The sequence below is a fragment of the Larus michahellis genome, chromosome 2 (genome assembly GCF_964199755.1).
Source record: "Larus michahellis chromosome 2, bLarMic1.1, whole genome shotgun sequence".
In the NCBI taxonomy this organism is placed as follows: domain Eukaryota; kingdom Metazoa; phylum Chordata; class Aves; order Charadriiformes; family Laridae; genus Larus; species Larus michahellis.
In genome coordinates, this window is record NC_133897.1 from 106,333,462 (window position 1) to 106,347,414 (window position 13,953).

A 13,953-nucleotide genomic window follows, 5' to 3' on the forward strand; every position below is an offset into this window, starting at 1 on the left:
TTCACCTCAGCAATTATTCCTGTAAGTAAATGTTCATAGGCAAGGCTTTGCATCAAATTCAGTAAGCCCATTGTATTGCATTCCCCATATACAGCTTTCAGTGAAGGACAGGGAAGAAACTAACATGATAGTGGATCTTTCTTCAAATAATGAAATAGTGAAACTTTGTATAAAGTAGGGAGGAAACGACAGAGTTGAGAATCGCTCATATGCAGAAACTGGCATATGAGCTAGGCAGCAGAAACGTAGGCATACTAAAAACCAGAAACAAAGTAGTTTTAATAAAATAAATGTCAAAATTCCTTCTGCTCCTATATTCCCCTCAGCAAGAATGAATTATCCCTAACCCTATTTTATGGCATTAGGGATAAGTTCACTTGATTGACTGGATCACAAACGCATACCATTTAGTAGTATGGCAAGTAATAGCATGGCATTTATTTTTTCCACCAATTCAGACCCACTGAGTATATGATTTGTATGTTTTTCCGGATCAGGAAGTTGGAAAGCTTAAGACTAAAAAAGTGCTTTTCTGATTTTCTCGCAATGGTCTGTCAGTTGTTAGTTTCCATGTTGGAAGTTTGACACAATTGCCGATGTAGCTTTGATATCTCCAGGAAAAAGGCTGCAAACACTTTGGTTCCTTCGATGTAGTTGTGTCTATGAAGAAGGAAAGAAAGAGAATGAAGCCCTGTCAGGCTGTTCTGCTCTTCAAATTCGCAGCATATAGTCCAGTGAAGTTTTCAGTCTTCCGAGGAATTTGCAAGATCTGTCACCCAAAAAAAGGACCAAGTGCACAGAAATTGTGGACATCCTGCAATTGTCATTCCTCTAAAGGATTCACTGAGGAGACTTTTTCAAGTGTTATATCTCCTAATTGCTATTGCCTGTAGCCACAAGGGTTAAAGATATACTGAGGGACAACAAAAACCAAAACTGAGAAATATTGTAGGATTCTCCAGTTGCTCAAGCTTGGTGTGACTTGACTCAGAAGCTGCACAAATGTTCAGGCAACACGCTGAACATCTTACCATGGCTCCTCAAAGAATGAACACAAGTGGCAAGTTTAAGCTAGTTTTGATATAATTACACTAGTTTTTCTCCCTGTAATATAAATAGACCTTTATATCCATTTCTACCGAGAACCATTAAAATCTTTACGTAACTATTAGCCTGAGTATGTCCAACTGTAATATGTTGAAATTAATGCTGTGACGGGAAGGTGCCTGTCTACATCATCGTCTTTCAGACCAGAGCAATTTAATTGGCAGTGAAATGAAAGCTGGCAGTGCAATCTATTTAAAGGCTGAGTAAACATTTCATAAAAAGTATATAGTGGTATGCATTAGATTGGGAATTTTGCTCTACGCTTGGCACAGCAATGAGTTTGCAAGAGACAGTAGTGTGGGACTGTCCAGTGGAGAGCAAAGCTTCCTATCTGGCAAGTGCTTATGCGTGGGTAGGCGGGGACTTTGGCTCTCCCCTCTTTTCTTATAGCGCAAATAGACAATAAAAGAAACCTGCTTATCTTCTCGTTCTGGGAGTGCTCCCCGTCATCGGCTGCTCCAATCGGAAACATCATCACGCTTTTCTGCGTTATAGTCTGAAACATTCTGGCAACAGGAATTGTTGAACCATCCCGAATAAAATCTGGATCTTCTCCAAAAACTGAAATACATGGAAAGAATTAATTCATTAAGTGAAATAAAGGTGCTGTCTTCAGCTACCAACTATTGCCTATGTGCTCAAACACGGAGCTTCTGAGTAGGAATTGTTTTGAGCATGTAGCCAATTGATTTCATGAATCAGTTGCCCTCTACAAACCTCTGGCTTTGTATCAGTACACAAAAGAACTAAATGAGGTCTTCTGGCTACTCCTATATACCCCAATTCAGCAAGAGTTGGAGGCCTCAGTGGCTGAGTTGCTCTATCAAAATCAATAAGATGCGTACATCCATGAGATGTGACTGTAGCACTGAATCAGGAAATCCCTTTTGCTCGATGGATGAGCATAATTCCCCTGCATACTTGCAGACATATTAAGGGCTGAAAAAAGAACACACCTCTTTTTATCGCCCTTCTTGCTGCTTTATATAGTGGACCATTAATATCAGCGAGCCAGGGCTTCGCACCCAAAGGCATAGACACTTTCAGTTTGTTTGGACTGTTCCTCTTGGAGAAGACACCCTCCAAGTGCTCCACCACCTGCACGGAAAACACTTCGTGGTCAGGACTGTTCAGCTTCTTGCAACTCAAGCTTACACCCATGTTCCCACTTCTGCTCTCAGAAACAAATAAACATTAGAAACATAGAGTTTACTACTTTGGGTGTAAATTTGTGAGGTTCTAAGAAGGACTTAGTTTACACAGTAGAGTCTTACCTGTTGTTTCACAACCGAAAGGTCCATGTGGGGGACCTGACGGATTGAGAATTTGCCAATGACTTTTGCCGGAATGACAGTTTTAATTCCTGGTTCATGAAAAGCTCCTTCAATCCCATGAATAGAAAGAGAAGGGTAACGCCACAGGTGTAGAAGTATTTCTTCCTTCAAAAAAAAAACATTGAAAATATAAGGGATAACAGCAGAGCCATTCACAACTGATATAAATTGATGCAAAGAAACAACCTTTTTCCATCCTAAAATTTGTATCTGGAGACCTCTGTATTTTAAAGATGTTTGATTTGGAATTTAAACCCACGCTCATGTCTTTTCATTTTTTAAAAAATACTATTTCTTTCAGTAAAAAATTGTTTACTTTTAGAAATATTTGGATGAGAACAGCTTTTCATGCACAGCAAGAAAAGTGGAGCATTATTTTAAAATATCTTGAAAGCAAATTTTTCTTGTACAAAGAGAAATCAGAACAACTTCTGATCTGACCATCTGTTGATCTCAGAACCTCTCTCGGGAGAAACCTGTGAGCAGTTTAGCCAGACCCCTCCCAGGTGATACCAGAGAAGAAATTCTACTATTAAGCATTAAATAATACAAGAGGTAAGATGATAATGTTCAGTAACCAAGTTGATCTATTTTTCTGGAGAAGATAAGGGCGAGGAAAAAAAGTAAGAAAAAAAAGAAAATGCTTTTTTCTAAGGAAGAAAGGAGAAATATATAAGTTACAAATTGAACTTCATGCAGAACCCCAGGACATGGCTCCTTTCCTTCTACTCCAGTTTCATGAGACTAGAGCTTTATGTACACATAAAATTTGCACAACTTCATCCTCAGATAGGTAAAGCATCAAAACTTATTTAGTGTAGTTACATGATACTTCCGTATTACTGGTTATTACAGTCTAGCTTAGACTAATTCAGAAGCTTTTTCATGGAAACAAAAGCATCCATATTACAGCTTAAACCAGTATAATTAGATTAGTGGTAAAAAAACAAACAAACAAACAAACAAACCACGAGTCACTTCTTCCCTTTCTCCCAGATGCCACTCTTGTGCAGAGACATCTTTCTGAGCCAGGCCTGACCCGCTCTTTTTTTATTTAGGATATAATTTTTAAATGCTGGCAAAGAGAGGCTTATAGCTTTGGGTGCTTTTTTGGCATGCTTGGCAGACATCAAAATCTGAATTAAACACATAAAAACCACCCCAAAACACATCTGCCTAAAACTGCCTCCCCATTTCTTCAGAGCTAAATACAACTTCTTTTCTACTGTGTAACCCATGTGCAGGGGTTTTAACGCTTATTTTCTTTGGCTGGTTACGTGATGGGGAGAGGACCTGCAGTGCAAGAGAGGGGGAGTAACTCTTAAATTTGCATTATTCCTTTTCATCGATTGTTCATATTTTGGGTCATTTGCCCCAGTTGCAGTAGCTTGCAGTTTCAGCAGATTAATTTTATTTACCTTTTAATGCTCTGCACTCCTTTATTTTATTTTGAGTTTGCCATTGACTGAAAACATCTTTCAGTTTGGCTCTATACATAAATGCTACAAATGGGTGATTTAAATTCTTTCTGCTGACCATTTATACAGATTTTATGTTACCTTGGTGCCATAAAGGAATTTTTTCACGCCACCATTATTTTTATGTTCCTCTAGATCAAACTCAATTGATTCATACAATTTCCTCTCCTCCTCTGTCAGGGCAGCAACGCTGTCGTAGATTCCAGGGATCTGAATCCGACCTGTGGGATCCACAAGGCTGTCTACAAAATAAGATAGAGAGATCAGGACAAGCCGGACCTATTTCTTCCCACTCGGCAATCACACCTTTTCTCTTCTACTTAATTCTTTACCGAATAAGTAAGCCTAACAGCTAACCACTAGCAACTGCTTGCATCCATGAAGTTGTGGCACCTACACTGATGTATTTTCATATTTATTAAGAGAACCACCGAGCTGCTGCTTGTGTGTAATGGGTCAGCACAGCTGCTGACGTGAAAACATCATCCTACCAAGATACAAATCAGCATTAAAAAGTCAGGTTTCATTACATGTGTATGTATTCGAGTTGCCAGCAATCCTTCAATGTTCTTGATTGACCTACTGACACCAGCGTAACGGGCACATGTCTGAGGTCCTGGCCTTACTGGGGACATTCCCCTCCTCAGCTGCTGCCACCGTAGCTGTGCTGAGACTTAGAAACCTGGGAATCTTGCGTCAATTAGACTTGTCTTACTCAGGTCAATTAAACATGGCACTGATCTTCATTAGGCTGATTGCTAGCCGTTGTTCCCCAGTTACTCCTGAGCAATGGCGCATGTTATTACCCAGCAGAGCTATCAGGTCCATCAGTGGCTCATGAATGATGCCTCCAAAAGTTCCAGAGTGAAGGTCCTTGTTGCCGCATTCAACCTGCACCAAAAACACTGGTTACATATAAACACTCCCTACCTTATTCTTCTGCGAGTGGGTTTTTTGGTTTGGTTTGGGTTTTTTGTTTGGTTGGTTGGGTTTTTTTCCCCACAGCAGCTGGTGGCTTTGGTTTTTTAAATGATGCCACAAATGAATAGAAAATTATTATGTGTTTATTTCTAAAACGGAAAACATCATGTTGGGAACAATCTGCTTCTGGTAAAGAGAAGATAGCACTTTTTTGTTAATCACTAGAGAGAGAGAGAAATTCAGCTGTCTGTCTTAGCACACATAGGCATTTGAAAGCAAGAGTCCCTCTCCCTTGCCTCCTTTGCTCCAGTAAGACTAAATACACCGTAAGTGAAACACTTGCATATTACTGTTTCTATCATTGCAGAATAAATTCTTCAAGTTCTCTATCTTTTTTATTTAATGCAAAATCTTCATAACAAAAGCAAGAAAGAACCTTACTTGTTTTGCATTAAGAAAAATATATGTCCAAGCTTAATTCCAGAATGCAACAAATAAGAATTTAGAGGTCTCTTGAATCATATGGCTTTAGAATAGAGAGAGGCATTTGGTTTATTAAATGGGTTCTTTTTCCAGACACATTTTCATATGCAAGTTTATCATAAACTATTTTCCTGCAACAAACTTGTTTATTCTTCTCAAAACCTCATTACAGCCCACTGTCTGGTAGCAGGCAGAGATCATTTTTGATGTTTTAATAGCGTCATTTTTCTCAACCAAGACTTAGAGGAATTGAATCAAGGCTGCTGAGGCTCTTTTGGTTAAAAACAAATTTCATTCTATTTCAGACATAAAGGTTAATGCAGATTTTTCTTCAGTTCTCTAGTTCTTTAATCTTCTCTCTGAGTTCCTTTTATGCTTCATCAGGAAGTTTCCAGATGAGAAATTTCTGCTCTTCATTTCACAGTAGCTCATGTTGGCTGCTAAATATACTACAGTGCACTCTTATTTGCTTTTGCCAATGGTTACAAAAATTTTGTGCGGCTTTTAAACCCAGGGATCCAACTAAATTGAGCCCCTTGAGGCAGATACATTGCAGTAAGCAGTATCTGCTGCAAAAAGGGCAGAGCTGCAGAAGAAATGGTTTTGGAGTGAGAATGAGAGTCAGGGGGTGTAGGGATGATGCTGCAAGAGAAGAGAGTTGATGTGCAGCAAGGGTGATGAGAATAGACTGGGAGAGCAGCAGGAGAGTAATGGGATAGGAAAGGGATCAAGGAGAGAGAGCCTAAGTGGAGAAACGATGACTGAAGAAAAGTTAATGGAAGTAAAGAAGGTTAACTGAACTGAAACGAGGGGGGAAATCTCCACAAGCGAAAAAGGATAGGGAAGAAAGGTCTGTATTGGTAAATATCAAGCTTGCTCTCAGTCTTGCTCTACATGCAGATATAGATGTGGCTACAGGTACACCTCGCTGCTCTCTGGCCAGGGGCCCAGTTCAAATCAACCTGCGTCCCTTACCTCCACGCAGAAGCAGGCATTTCCCCGACTCCCATACGTAAGGGCAGGCTTCCTGTTGCTGAGCCAGAGGTTGTCCGAAATCACAATATAATCAACGTCAGAGAAAAAGCACTGTTTTTCTTCAAGTAATTTTTCTAGCCCCAAGGACCCTGCTTCTTCCATGCCTTCAATTACAAACTTGAAGTTTACTGGCATAGCCTAAATGAACATTAAAGAAGCCTAGGTAAGGAACAAGCATTTTCAAAAATAAAAAATCTTAAAAAAAAAATAAAATCAAAAGCAGACTGGCTTGCAGTACATGTTGTGTTAGGAAAAGAAGGACATAGGATATATAGCTTGCTTCAGTCAAAAGGACATTGATAAATATACACGTGTAGTTTCACAGAAATACTTGTTCATCTTCATGTTTTTCTGTACATTTCTTTTTTGAAGGAAACCCTAAGTGCTATCTTTTTTCCTTGTGTTTCCAGAAAACTTGCTGGCCTGTCTCATAAAATGGGATTTCTCTCAGTACTATTAAGTATTCTAATTGCTTTGGAAAGCCTGCCTAATAACAGTTGCATTTTCACAGAAAATTTCCTGCCTCATATTTCCGCTGTTAGGGGCCATGGGGGAACCACTGGCAGAGGTCTACTGCTGCGGTTTTCCCAACATGTTATCTATCTCCAGAGTTAGTCACACAGCGGTAAAAATGCTGCTGGTGATTCTACTATAATTGTCCTTTTAGCAGTCATGAATCCATTTGCCTGCTAGTTCATAAGGATGTATTTCCAAGGGTAATTAAGAGAACTTTTATTATGGAATAGTGCAAGTTAGAAATGCTGACACATCCCATAGGAGAAATAAATTTGAGCTTAGTTTCCCATTCCAATTCATTTTCTCATTACAGCTTTTAAGATGTTTTATCTTTTGATTGAATGCTCAGATTAAATGCAGGAACAAATGTGTAGAATTAAATGAACTTGTGTTATGGATGGGCTTACCAATGGTTCATCGAATGACCACAAAAAAAATTTAGAAACAAACTGTTCATGAATATTGTTTGATGGTCTGTGCTGTCTTCTGGGAAGGGCTTCAAATAACAAATATTTCTTTCTGCTTGCTTGTTAAAATGCTGAAGTAGTTATTAGTGATTTGAAAAACTGAAGAGACACAGAAGGACAGCCCCATAGCCATATCCGCTTGTACCAGCTAATCTGTATGCAAATAAGGTGTAGGTTTGCTAGCACTTAAGAGACACTGAGGTCAATTCAGTACTATTGATGCAAGGAAAATGATCAGTTTTCCAGAAGGTTGCAAAAGGACTTTAAAAGTCAAGACTTAAACTCAGTTTGTGCCATAATGTCATAACAGAGGAACAAAACTGTTTCTCAACAATCGAACAAATTGTGTCATGCAAATTCACCTTAAAGGATGCTCACTAACCAAGTTTAAGCTTAGACCATATGTTGCTTTAGCTTTGCATTGGGGATACAACTAGCCTCAAATTGTTAAATATGCAGACTGATTTAAAAATAACTGCGTTGGTCACTGTAACAATTTAGGCAAAAGTTTGATTCTTAGAGATATGTCACACTACAAATGCATATATTTGTACTTGGTTAATGCACGCGGTCAAAGCTTTTGCTTTGATAACTTTAATACATCATTGAAAGAACAGCCCATTCTGTGTAGCATTTTTTCCATACTTGTTCTCTTCATGCACACACATAAATTGAAAGTGACTTGTAGGTAGACAAAATCAAAGACTGGCAGAATGTGACAGCCGAGATGAGTCTTCATGACCCATCTGTGCTGTACGGTATTTTACCATTTTAAAAGCTTTCCAGAGAATAGGGTATCAAAGCTGTTTAATGTATGTAATATACATATAGAATGCTTCCCCCAGTGTGTTTTCCTCCACAGGGCAATGACAGCAATACCATATTTACACTGCATACAGACTGTTCAAAACAGAAATGCTCAAGGACAGATTCTTACTGGGGTGGGACCGGTGCCCTGGATATAGCATTAGAAATAAGCTAATATTTCAAAATGCACGTAGTCTGTTGGTACAGAGACATATCATCTAACTCACAGGAAGGTAAATGCATCCCTCCAGAGAGATTTTATAAAGCAACAACAACAATAATAATTCCTCATTAATACCTACTAATTTCAAGGCTCTAAATGTTTCCACTGCATTTATCCAAGCTAAGACAGGTCCTTTATTATCTGTTGCTCCGCGCCCATAAAGATTTCCTTAAAAAGGAAAGAGGAAAGTTTTTAAGCAATCTTTGAAACCTCTCTCATCACTTCAATGTAATCAGCAAATTCCTATTGCCCCAGAAGCTGTAGTGGCGTGTCAAGTGAAGTGTCAAAAGAATCAGGATTTCATTGACCTGTTTTAAATAAGGTGATGGGTGTTTTCCAGAGAACACTTCCCCCCCTCCCTCTCCCATCCCCTTTTATATACATCATACTGTAGTTTCTGCTACATGCCAATTTCTGAGCTTCACTTTTGTTCTTAGGAGCTGTTTCTTCACACCAGACATGCCTGGAGAGTTTCCACAATATGCAGCTTCTGCGCACATCAGCCAGCCCAGGTAACAAGCAGCAAAAACCCCACAGACAAATACCCCAGTACAAGTATAAAGCACAAATCTAGACACTTTTTTTTTTTAAGCATTTGACTGTACAGTTATATGTAGGGACAGATTTCAGTTTCATATACAGATAAATCTTATTTCATATACAGATAAATCTGTGGATTGACAATACCAGATTTATTACCAGCAGTCCCCACTGGAGGCAGAAGAGTTAACCCAGTAGGCATATTTCAAACTGCTCCCAAGAGATGGGAAAGGGCGATTTAATGGGTATAGGACAGGACTGGGAATCAGTATTCCTGGGTTCTTGGTCTTACTCCCTGCGGACCCTCCATCCTTAATTTTGGTCCTTCAAGTGAACGGAGCTTTTCACGCTCAGCTGGCTGTAGTGGAAGGATGAGTACATTAAGGGGGGGACTCTCATTCTTCTACCACTAGCGCTCCTTAGCTCCAGCATGGCAGGCTTCATAAAGGATTATGAAGCAAGAACAGGAAGCGCTAGGGGGTTTAATAGCTGATCCAACAGCCCAACGAGATTTTTAAAGCAGAACTGGATCCTCTATTCAATATAAAGCGGAATTAACCTCATGTGGCTCTTCCACACCAAATGTTAAGCAACCACTGATGGGTCTCATTATTCACAGCATGGTCATCAAGACTCAAAGCCACTGGATTTGTCTCACAGATGTCCATGGGAGAAGTCCTCATCCTGTGGTTAAACATATAGGGAGCCTCTTTCTACTCAAAAAAATCTGAGAGTCATGTATTCAAATAACAATAGAAAAAATATGACCAGATACATACCATTGATTTCTGTCAGCATGTAAGGGTCAGTTTTCCAGCCATCTTCCTTTTTGGCAGGCTGCACATCTACATGACCATAGAAACATACAGTGGGGTTTTGTGGATCCTTCCCCAGTTCCCCGAGAATCACAGGAGGTAGTGGGAGGTCCTTGCCATCAGGCAACTGCAGAGAAATATTTTTTTTTTTTTAGAAAAAAAAACCCAAATCAAAACACAAAGGAACACCAAACCCTTGAAAACTTGCAAATGTTATGTAAAACCCACCCTGGCATTCTCAGTATTGAAAATACTTCTACATGCTCAGTTGGCTCTGATTTGATCAGGTCCACAAATCTGACTTTGAATTCAGCTCTAACCTACCCAGAGAAATTAAGATTTCTCCCTATCTATTTAGGTTCTGTAGAGACTTTATGGAGCTCTTCTAGCATTTTACTGTCATAAATGCCCTCGTTACTAAACTCTTACTTCCCAGCACCGGAGAAGACAAAGCTGACTGTTCTGGAGTGGCAATAGCATATGTTGTGACACTGAAATAGTCCAAAGCCACACAAACTAATTTGGGGTTTGATTTTGCCATGGGCAGTTCATGGAGGACAGTTACAGGAGGCCTGTAACTTCAAATACAGAAACAAAATAAAGTTTTGCTGGCAGGAGGCAGCAGCAGCTATTTCAGACTGTTTTCAAAACAGGTGAAGGCTCTGAACTAATCCTGTAACTTACCGCTGTGCAGAACAGATCTCCACATTGGCCAAGAGAGGCTGGGTGTCTCACAGGAGAGAGAAATAAGACGTGAAGGCATGTGTGTAATCCCTTTTATTCACCACTAATATCAGTCTGTTGCACAGCAAAAGCACAGCTTTGACACAGGCTGTTGCTATATATTTTGGCAATCATAACTGCATGCTAAGGTTTTAATTTTAAAGGCGTTCATTACAACTATTAAATGACATAACCTGAAATATGAAAGTATTGCAGTGCTGCAAGGTCCTTGGGCTAAGACTCTTGGGATCCTCCTCAGAAGCCTCAGAGGAAGGAAAAAAGGAATCGCTATTACTGAACATTTGAATTCCTGTTAGAATAGGAATCTAACAGCCCGGGGCAGGAAAGAGCCCCCAGCTACAGTAAAGGTAAGTGAACTAGAGACAAAGATTTCTCAAATATTGACTCTTGCCTGTTGCTTTCCAACTATCATTGGGAAAATGGCTTGGAGCATTTGTCAGAAGCTCCCAAAATCAAAGACAATGCTGAAGATAGCCAGCCCTTTCTGTCTGGGAGTTTTTACACTCCTCACAAAAGCTACCTCCTTCACACAGAGACTTCGTTGATGAACTAACACATTAACTATCATGCTTCGTTACTCAGAAGAAGGTAAAAACAAGCGCTGGTAGAGACTCAGACCTTTTACATTTGCAAGCTGCTTCCCTCCAGTTAAATGTCAAACTGTCCCTGCTAGGCAGGGAACGTCTGTTTGTATTTGGATTGTCTGTGTGGTCTCCCCCAAGTCTGTTCTCAGACAGTCTGAGGAGGGACTGATTTCAGCAGGTATCACGTAGCTATGGGACTATTGAGAAATTGTTATTGAGCTACCAAAAAATATCAGTAAGTCATAACATACTTTCAGTGCCATGTATATGTAATAGGTAAACCACATGTGCAAATATGATGTTTTAAATGCAAGAATCAGACAAGCACCTGATGTGACCCCACGTTTACTGAATTAACAGTGGCTCCCAGCGCTGAAAGTCTGTCTGCTGCCAATGCCATCATTCGTATTACTTCTTTCCTCAGATCTGGTTGAACAGAATCGCTTTCCACAGCCACCCATTCCTTGAGATCCTGCACAGGAAGGAAAGCAGCGCAGTTAAATCACCCAGGATGCTGCGGTGTTTGGCCTTTGAAACAAGAAGTGTCACACTGAAGGATGGTTTCATTTCCATCCCATCACAGAAATATCATGGGTGGTTGGTGTTTTTTTGTTTGGTTGGTTTGGTTTTTTTGTTTGATTTGTTTCACTAGTGAGGATTTGCCAGTTCTCCCGTGTGGGTGCATTTGGCTCAGTGCAGCCTATCTGCGCACGCTCGAAGGATGCCCACAGCCACCTGGTCCATGGAGCTCCATGTAGATCCCTCTTCTGCCCAGAGGGTCCCCAGCACAGACTTGCGACCTTGCTTTTTGGAGATCACGTGACACACCTGACCTGGAGCCCTGCTCGTTACCTTATTGGCGAACACTCATTTTGCACATAGAGCACGGGACTCCGGGATATCAGTTCCGTGCTCCAGTCATTTCACTGCAATGTAGTTCTTACCTCGATGAAATCACTTTGATGTGCATCAATGTACTGGAAAATCTCCATCTCCAACACAGAAGAGGATGAGGAGGACATTCCTGCCTTAATGGTGCAAGGCTGAGACAGATGCTATCTGAAAGTTAAGGATAAAATTCCAGATGTTAGAGACATCCTGCAATAGGCCCTTCCTTTCAGTGCTAGAAAGCATAAACTGCAAAGTGCTGAGCCTATTTAAGTCTCATTTAAGTCCTTCAAGCCAGGAGAAAGTATACCTTAATTATTTTAATCGCATAGAACCTGCAGTCAACTCATGGTCAAGTTTCTAGAAGAAAGTGGAAAAAATGACCACAGACTCATTGACCAAACATCAAACTGTATGTTCCGGGGAAACAACCCCAGGGGAAGACTTGCAAACACCAACACACAACAGTGGCCCAGGAGATTCGTCCTTCTTTTCCTTGGTTTCTAGAAGAAGGGAGAATGGATTCACTGACACACGCTGCGTATTCTACATGAATAAGGAATAACAATCCTGACACTGGAAAGTATTGGACAACAAATAGCTTCTGTTCTTGAATAAAAGCTGTCAATATGGAAACACTTGGTAAGTGTAGAATTCATTTAGTACTTGCAAACCTCTCTGCCGTCTTGTTTTTGACAAGATGAGCGAAGATTTGAAAAACGTAAGATTTTAAAAAGTGTTTTTCTTCCTTCCTGCAGTTTTCCCTTTCTGTTTCCTTGAAGTTTCTCCTGCAGTACCTTGAATCAGTGTTAGCAGAGTACTACTTGGAGAGCTCAGTACTTGGCTGGACTGAATTCAGAATAGCTGCTCTATTGAGTTGTGCAGTGGGATGGACTCCAAGGTCAAACACCAACACTTTGTTTCTAAAAATATTCTATACTGGTAACTAAACGTGCAGTTGCACATCCATCCATAATTCCTTAACTGTGATGTGTTGCTAAGCTGATAGGCTATGCTAATATTAATCATTTCAATTATGTTTCTTTGACAGAGAAGAAAGATTGAAAACCCCAGTGTGATGAACAAGAGGAGGGAAACATTGTTTGTTTTGGCTGGAGATCCTGGCTGTATGAAGGATGGGCCCCATTTTCCATGTTCCCAAACCAAGTGTCATGGTTTGGGCCGGGTTGGCCAATGACAAGACGACAGATGCTCTCCCTCACCTCTCACTCCAAGAAGAAAAAGAGAGATAAAGAGATTTATGAGTTTAGAGAATCTAAAGAAGAAAATAATGAAATAGATACGATATATACAAATATGTACAAAATATGTACATGTCACCAGCAGGCACTGGGGAAGTTCCAGACTGGACTCAGTGACAAATGGGAACTGGATTCCCAAACACGCTCATGGGGATGAAAGGTAAACGAACTGACAGGGTCCTCTCCTCAGACATCAGTCATTGAAGAAAGAGCTATTGAAGCAGCAGCTAACCTGACCCCCTTGATCCCTCAGCTTTTATACTGAACATGGCAGATGGCATAGAACACCCTATTGGTCAGTTTTGAGTCACTTGTCTACTCCTCTCCGCAGGTACAACCCCTCCATGGGGCAAACAACCAACTCAACTGACCCTGGTTGCCACAACAACAGGGATAAGCAAGAGCCTCTCTCACTGGATAGAAAGTTGGCTCTGCTCCACCCCAAACCAGGATGGCAAGATGGCACCCACATCACCTGTGACATAGGTCACTCTCGGAAGTAACGCTTTCAGAAGGTCTGTGACACTAGATGTAATCCCCAGTGTCCAGTTCCTGACATCTGCTGGCACCAGCAACACCGCTATTGAAAGAGACCAAATGCCAATTTTGCAGGACAGCGAAGCTGCAAAGCACTGCTACAGAGATGACTTGTTCGCTGGAGACAAGAAAATCCAGATTTAGGTGGGACTTTTAGGGTGGAGAGATTAAATCTAGGCATACTATTTAAACATAGGAATATTATCTAAATG

The 13,953-nt window shown here is 40.5% G+C and overlaps 1 protein-coding gene across 1 annotated transcript; it reads right to left on the minus strand.

Annotated features, from left to right (window-relative positions):
- Positions 1 to 303: 303 nt before the first annotated feature.
- Positions 304 to 12,079, minus strand: CNDP1 (carnosine dipeptidase 1). Its single transcript, XM_074573594.1, has 11 exons — positions 11,999 to 12,079; positions 11,383 to 11,526; positions 9,691 to 9,853; positions 8,451 to 8,539; positions 6,299 to 6,496; positions 4,726 to 4,810; positions 4,001 to 4,161; positions 2,382 to 2,546; positions 2,064 to 2,205; positions 1,521 to 1,668; positions 304 to 660 (listed from the first exon to the last, which is right to left on the minus strand). Exons 1-11 carry the CDS (start codon positions 12,074 to 12,076, stop codon positions 555 to 557), a joined length of 1,479 nt encoding a protein of 492 aa, XP_074429695.1. The 5' UTR covers positions 12,077 to 12,079; the 3' UTR covers positions 304 to 554.
- Between the last annotated feature and the right edge of the window lie 1,874 nt (positions 12,080 to 13,953).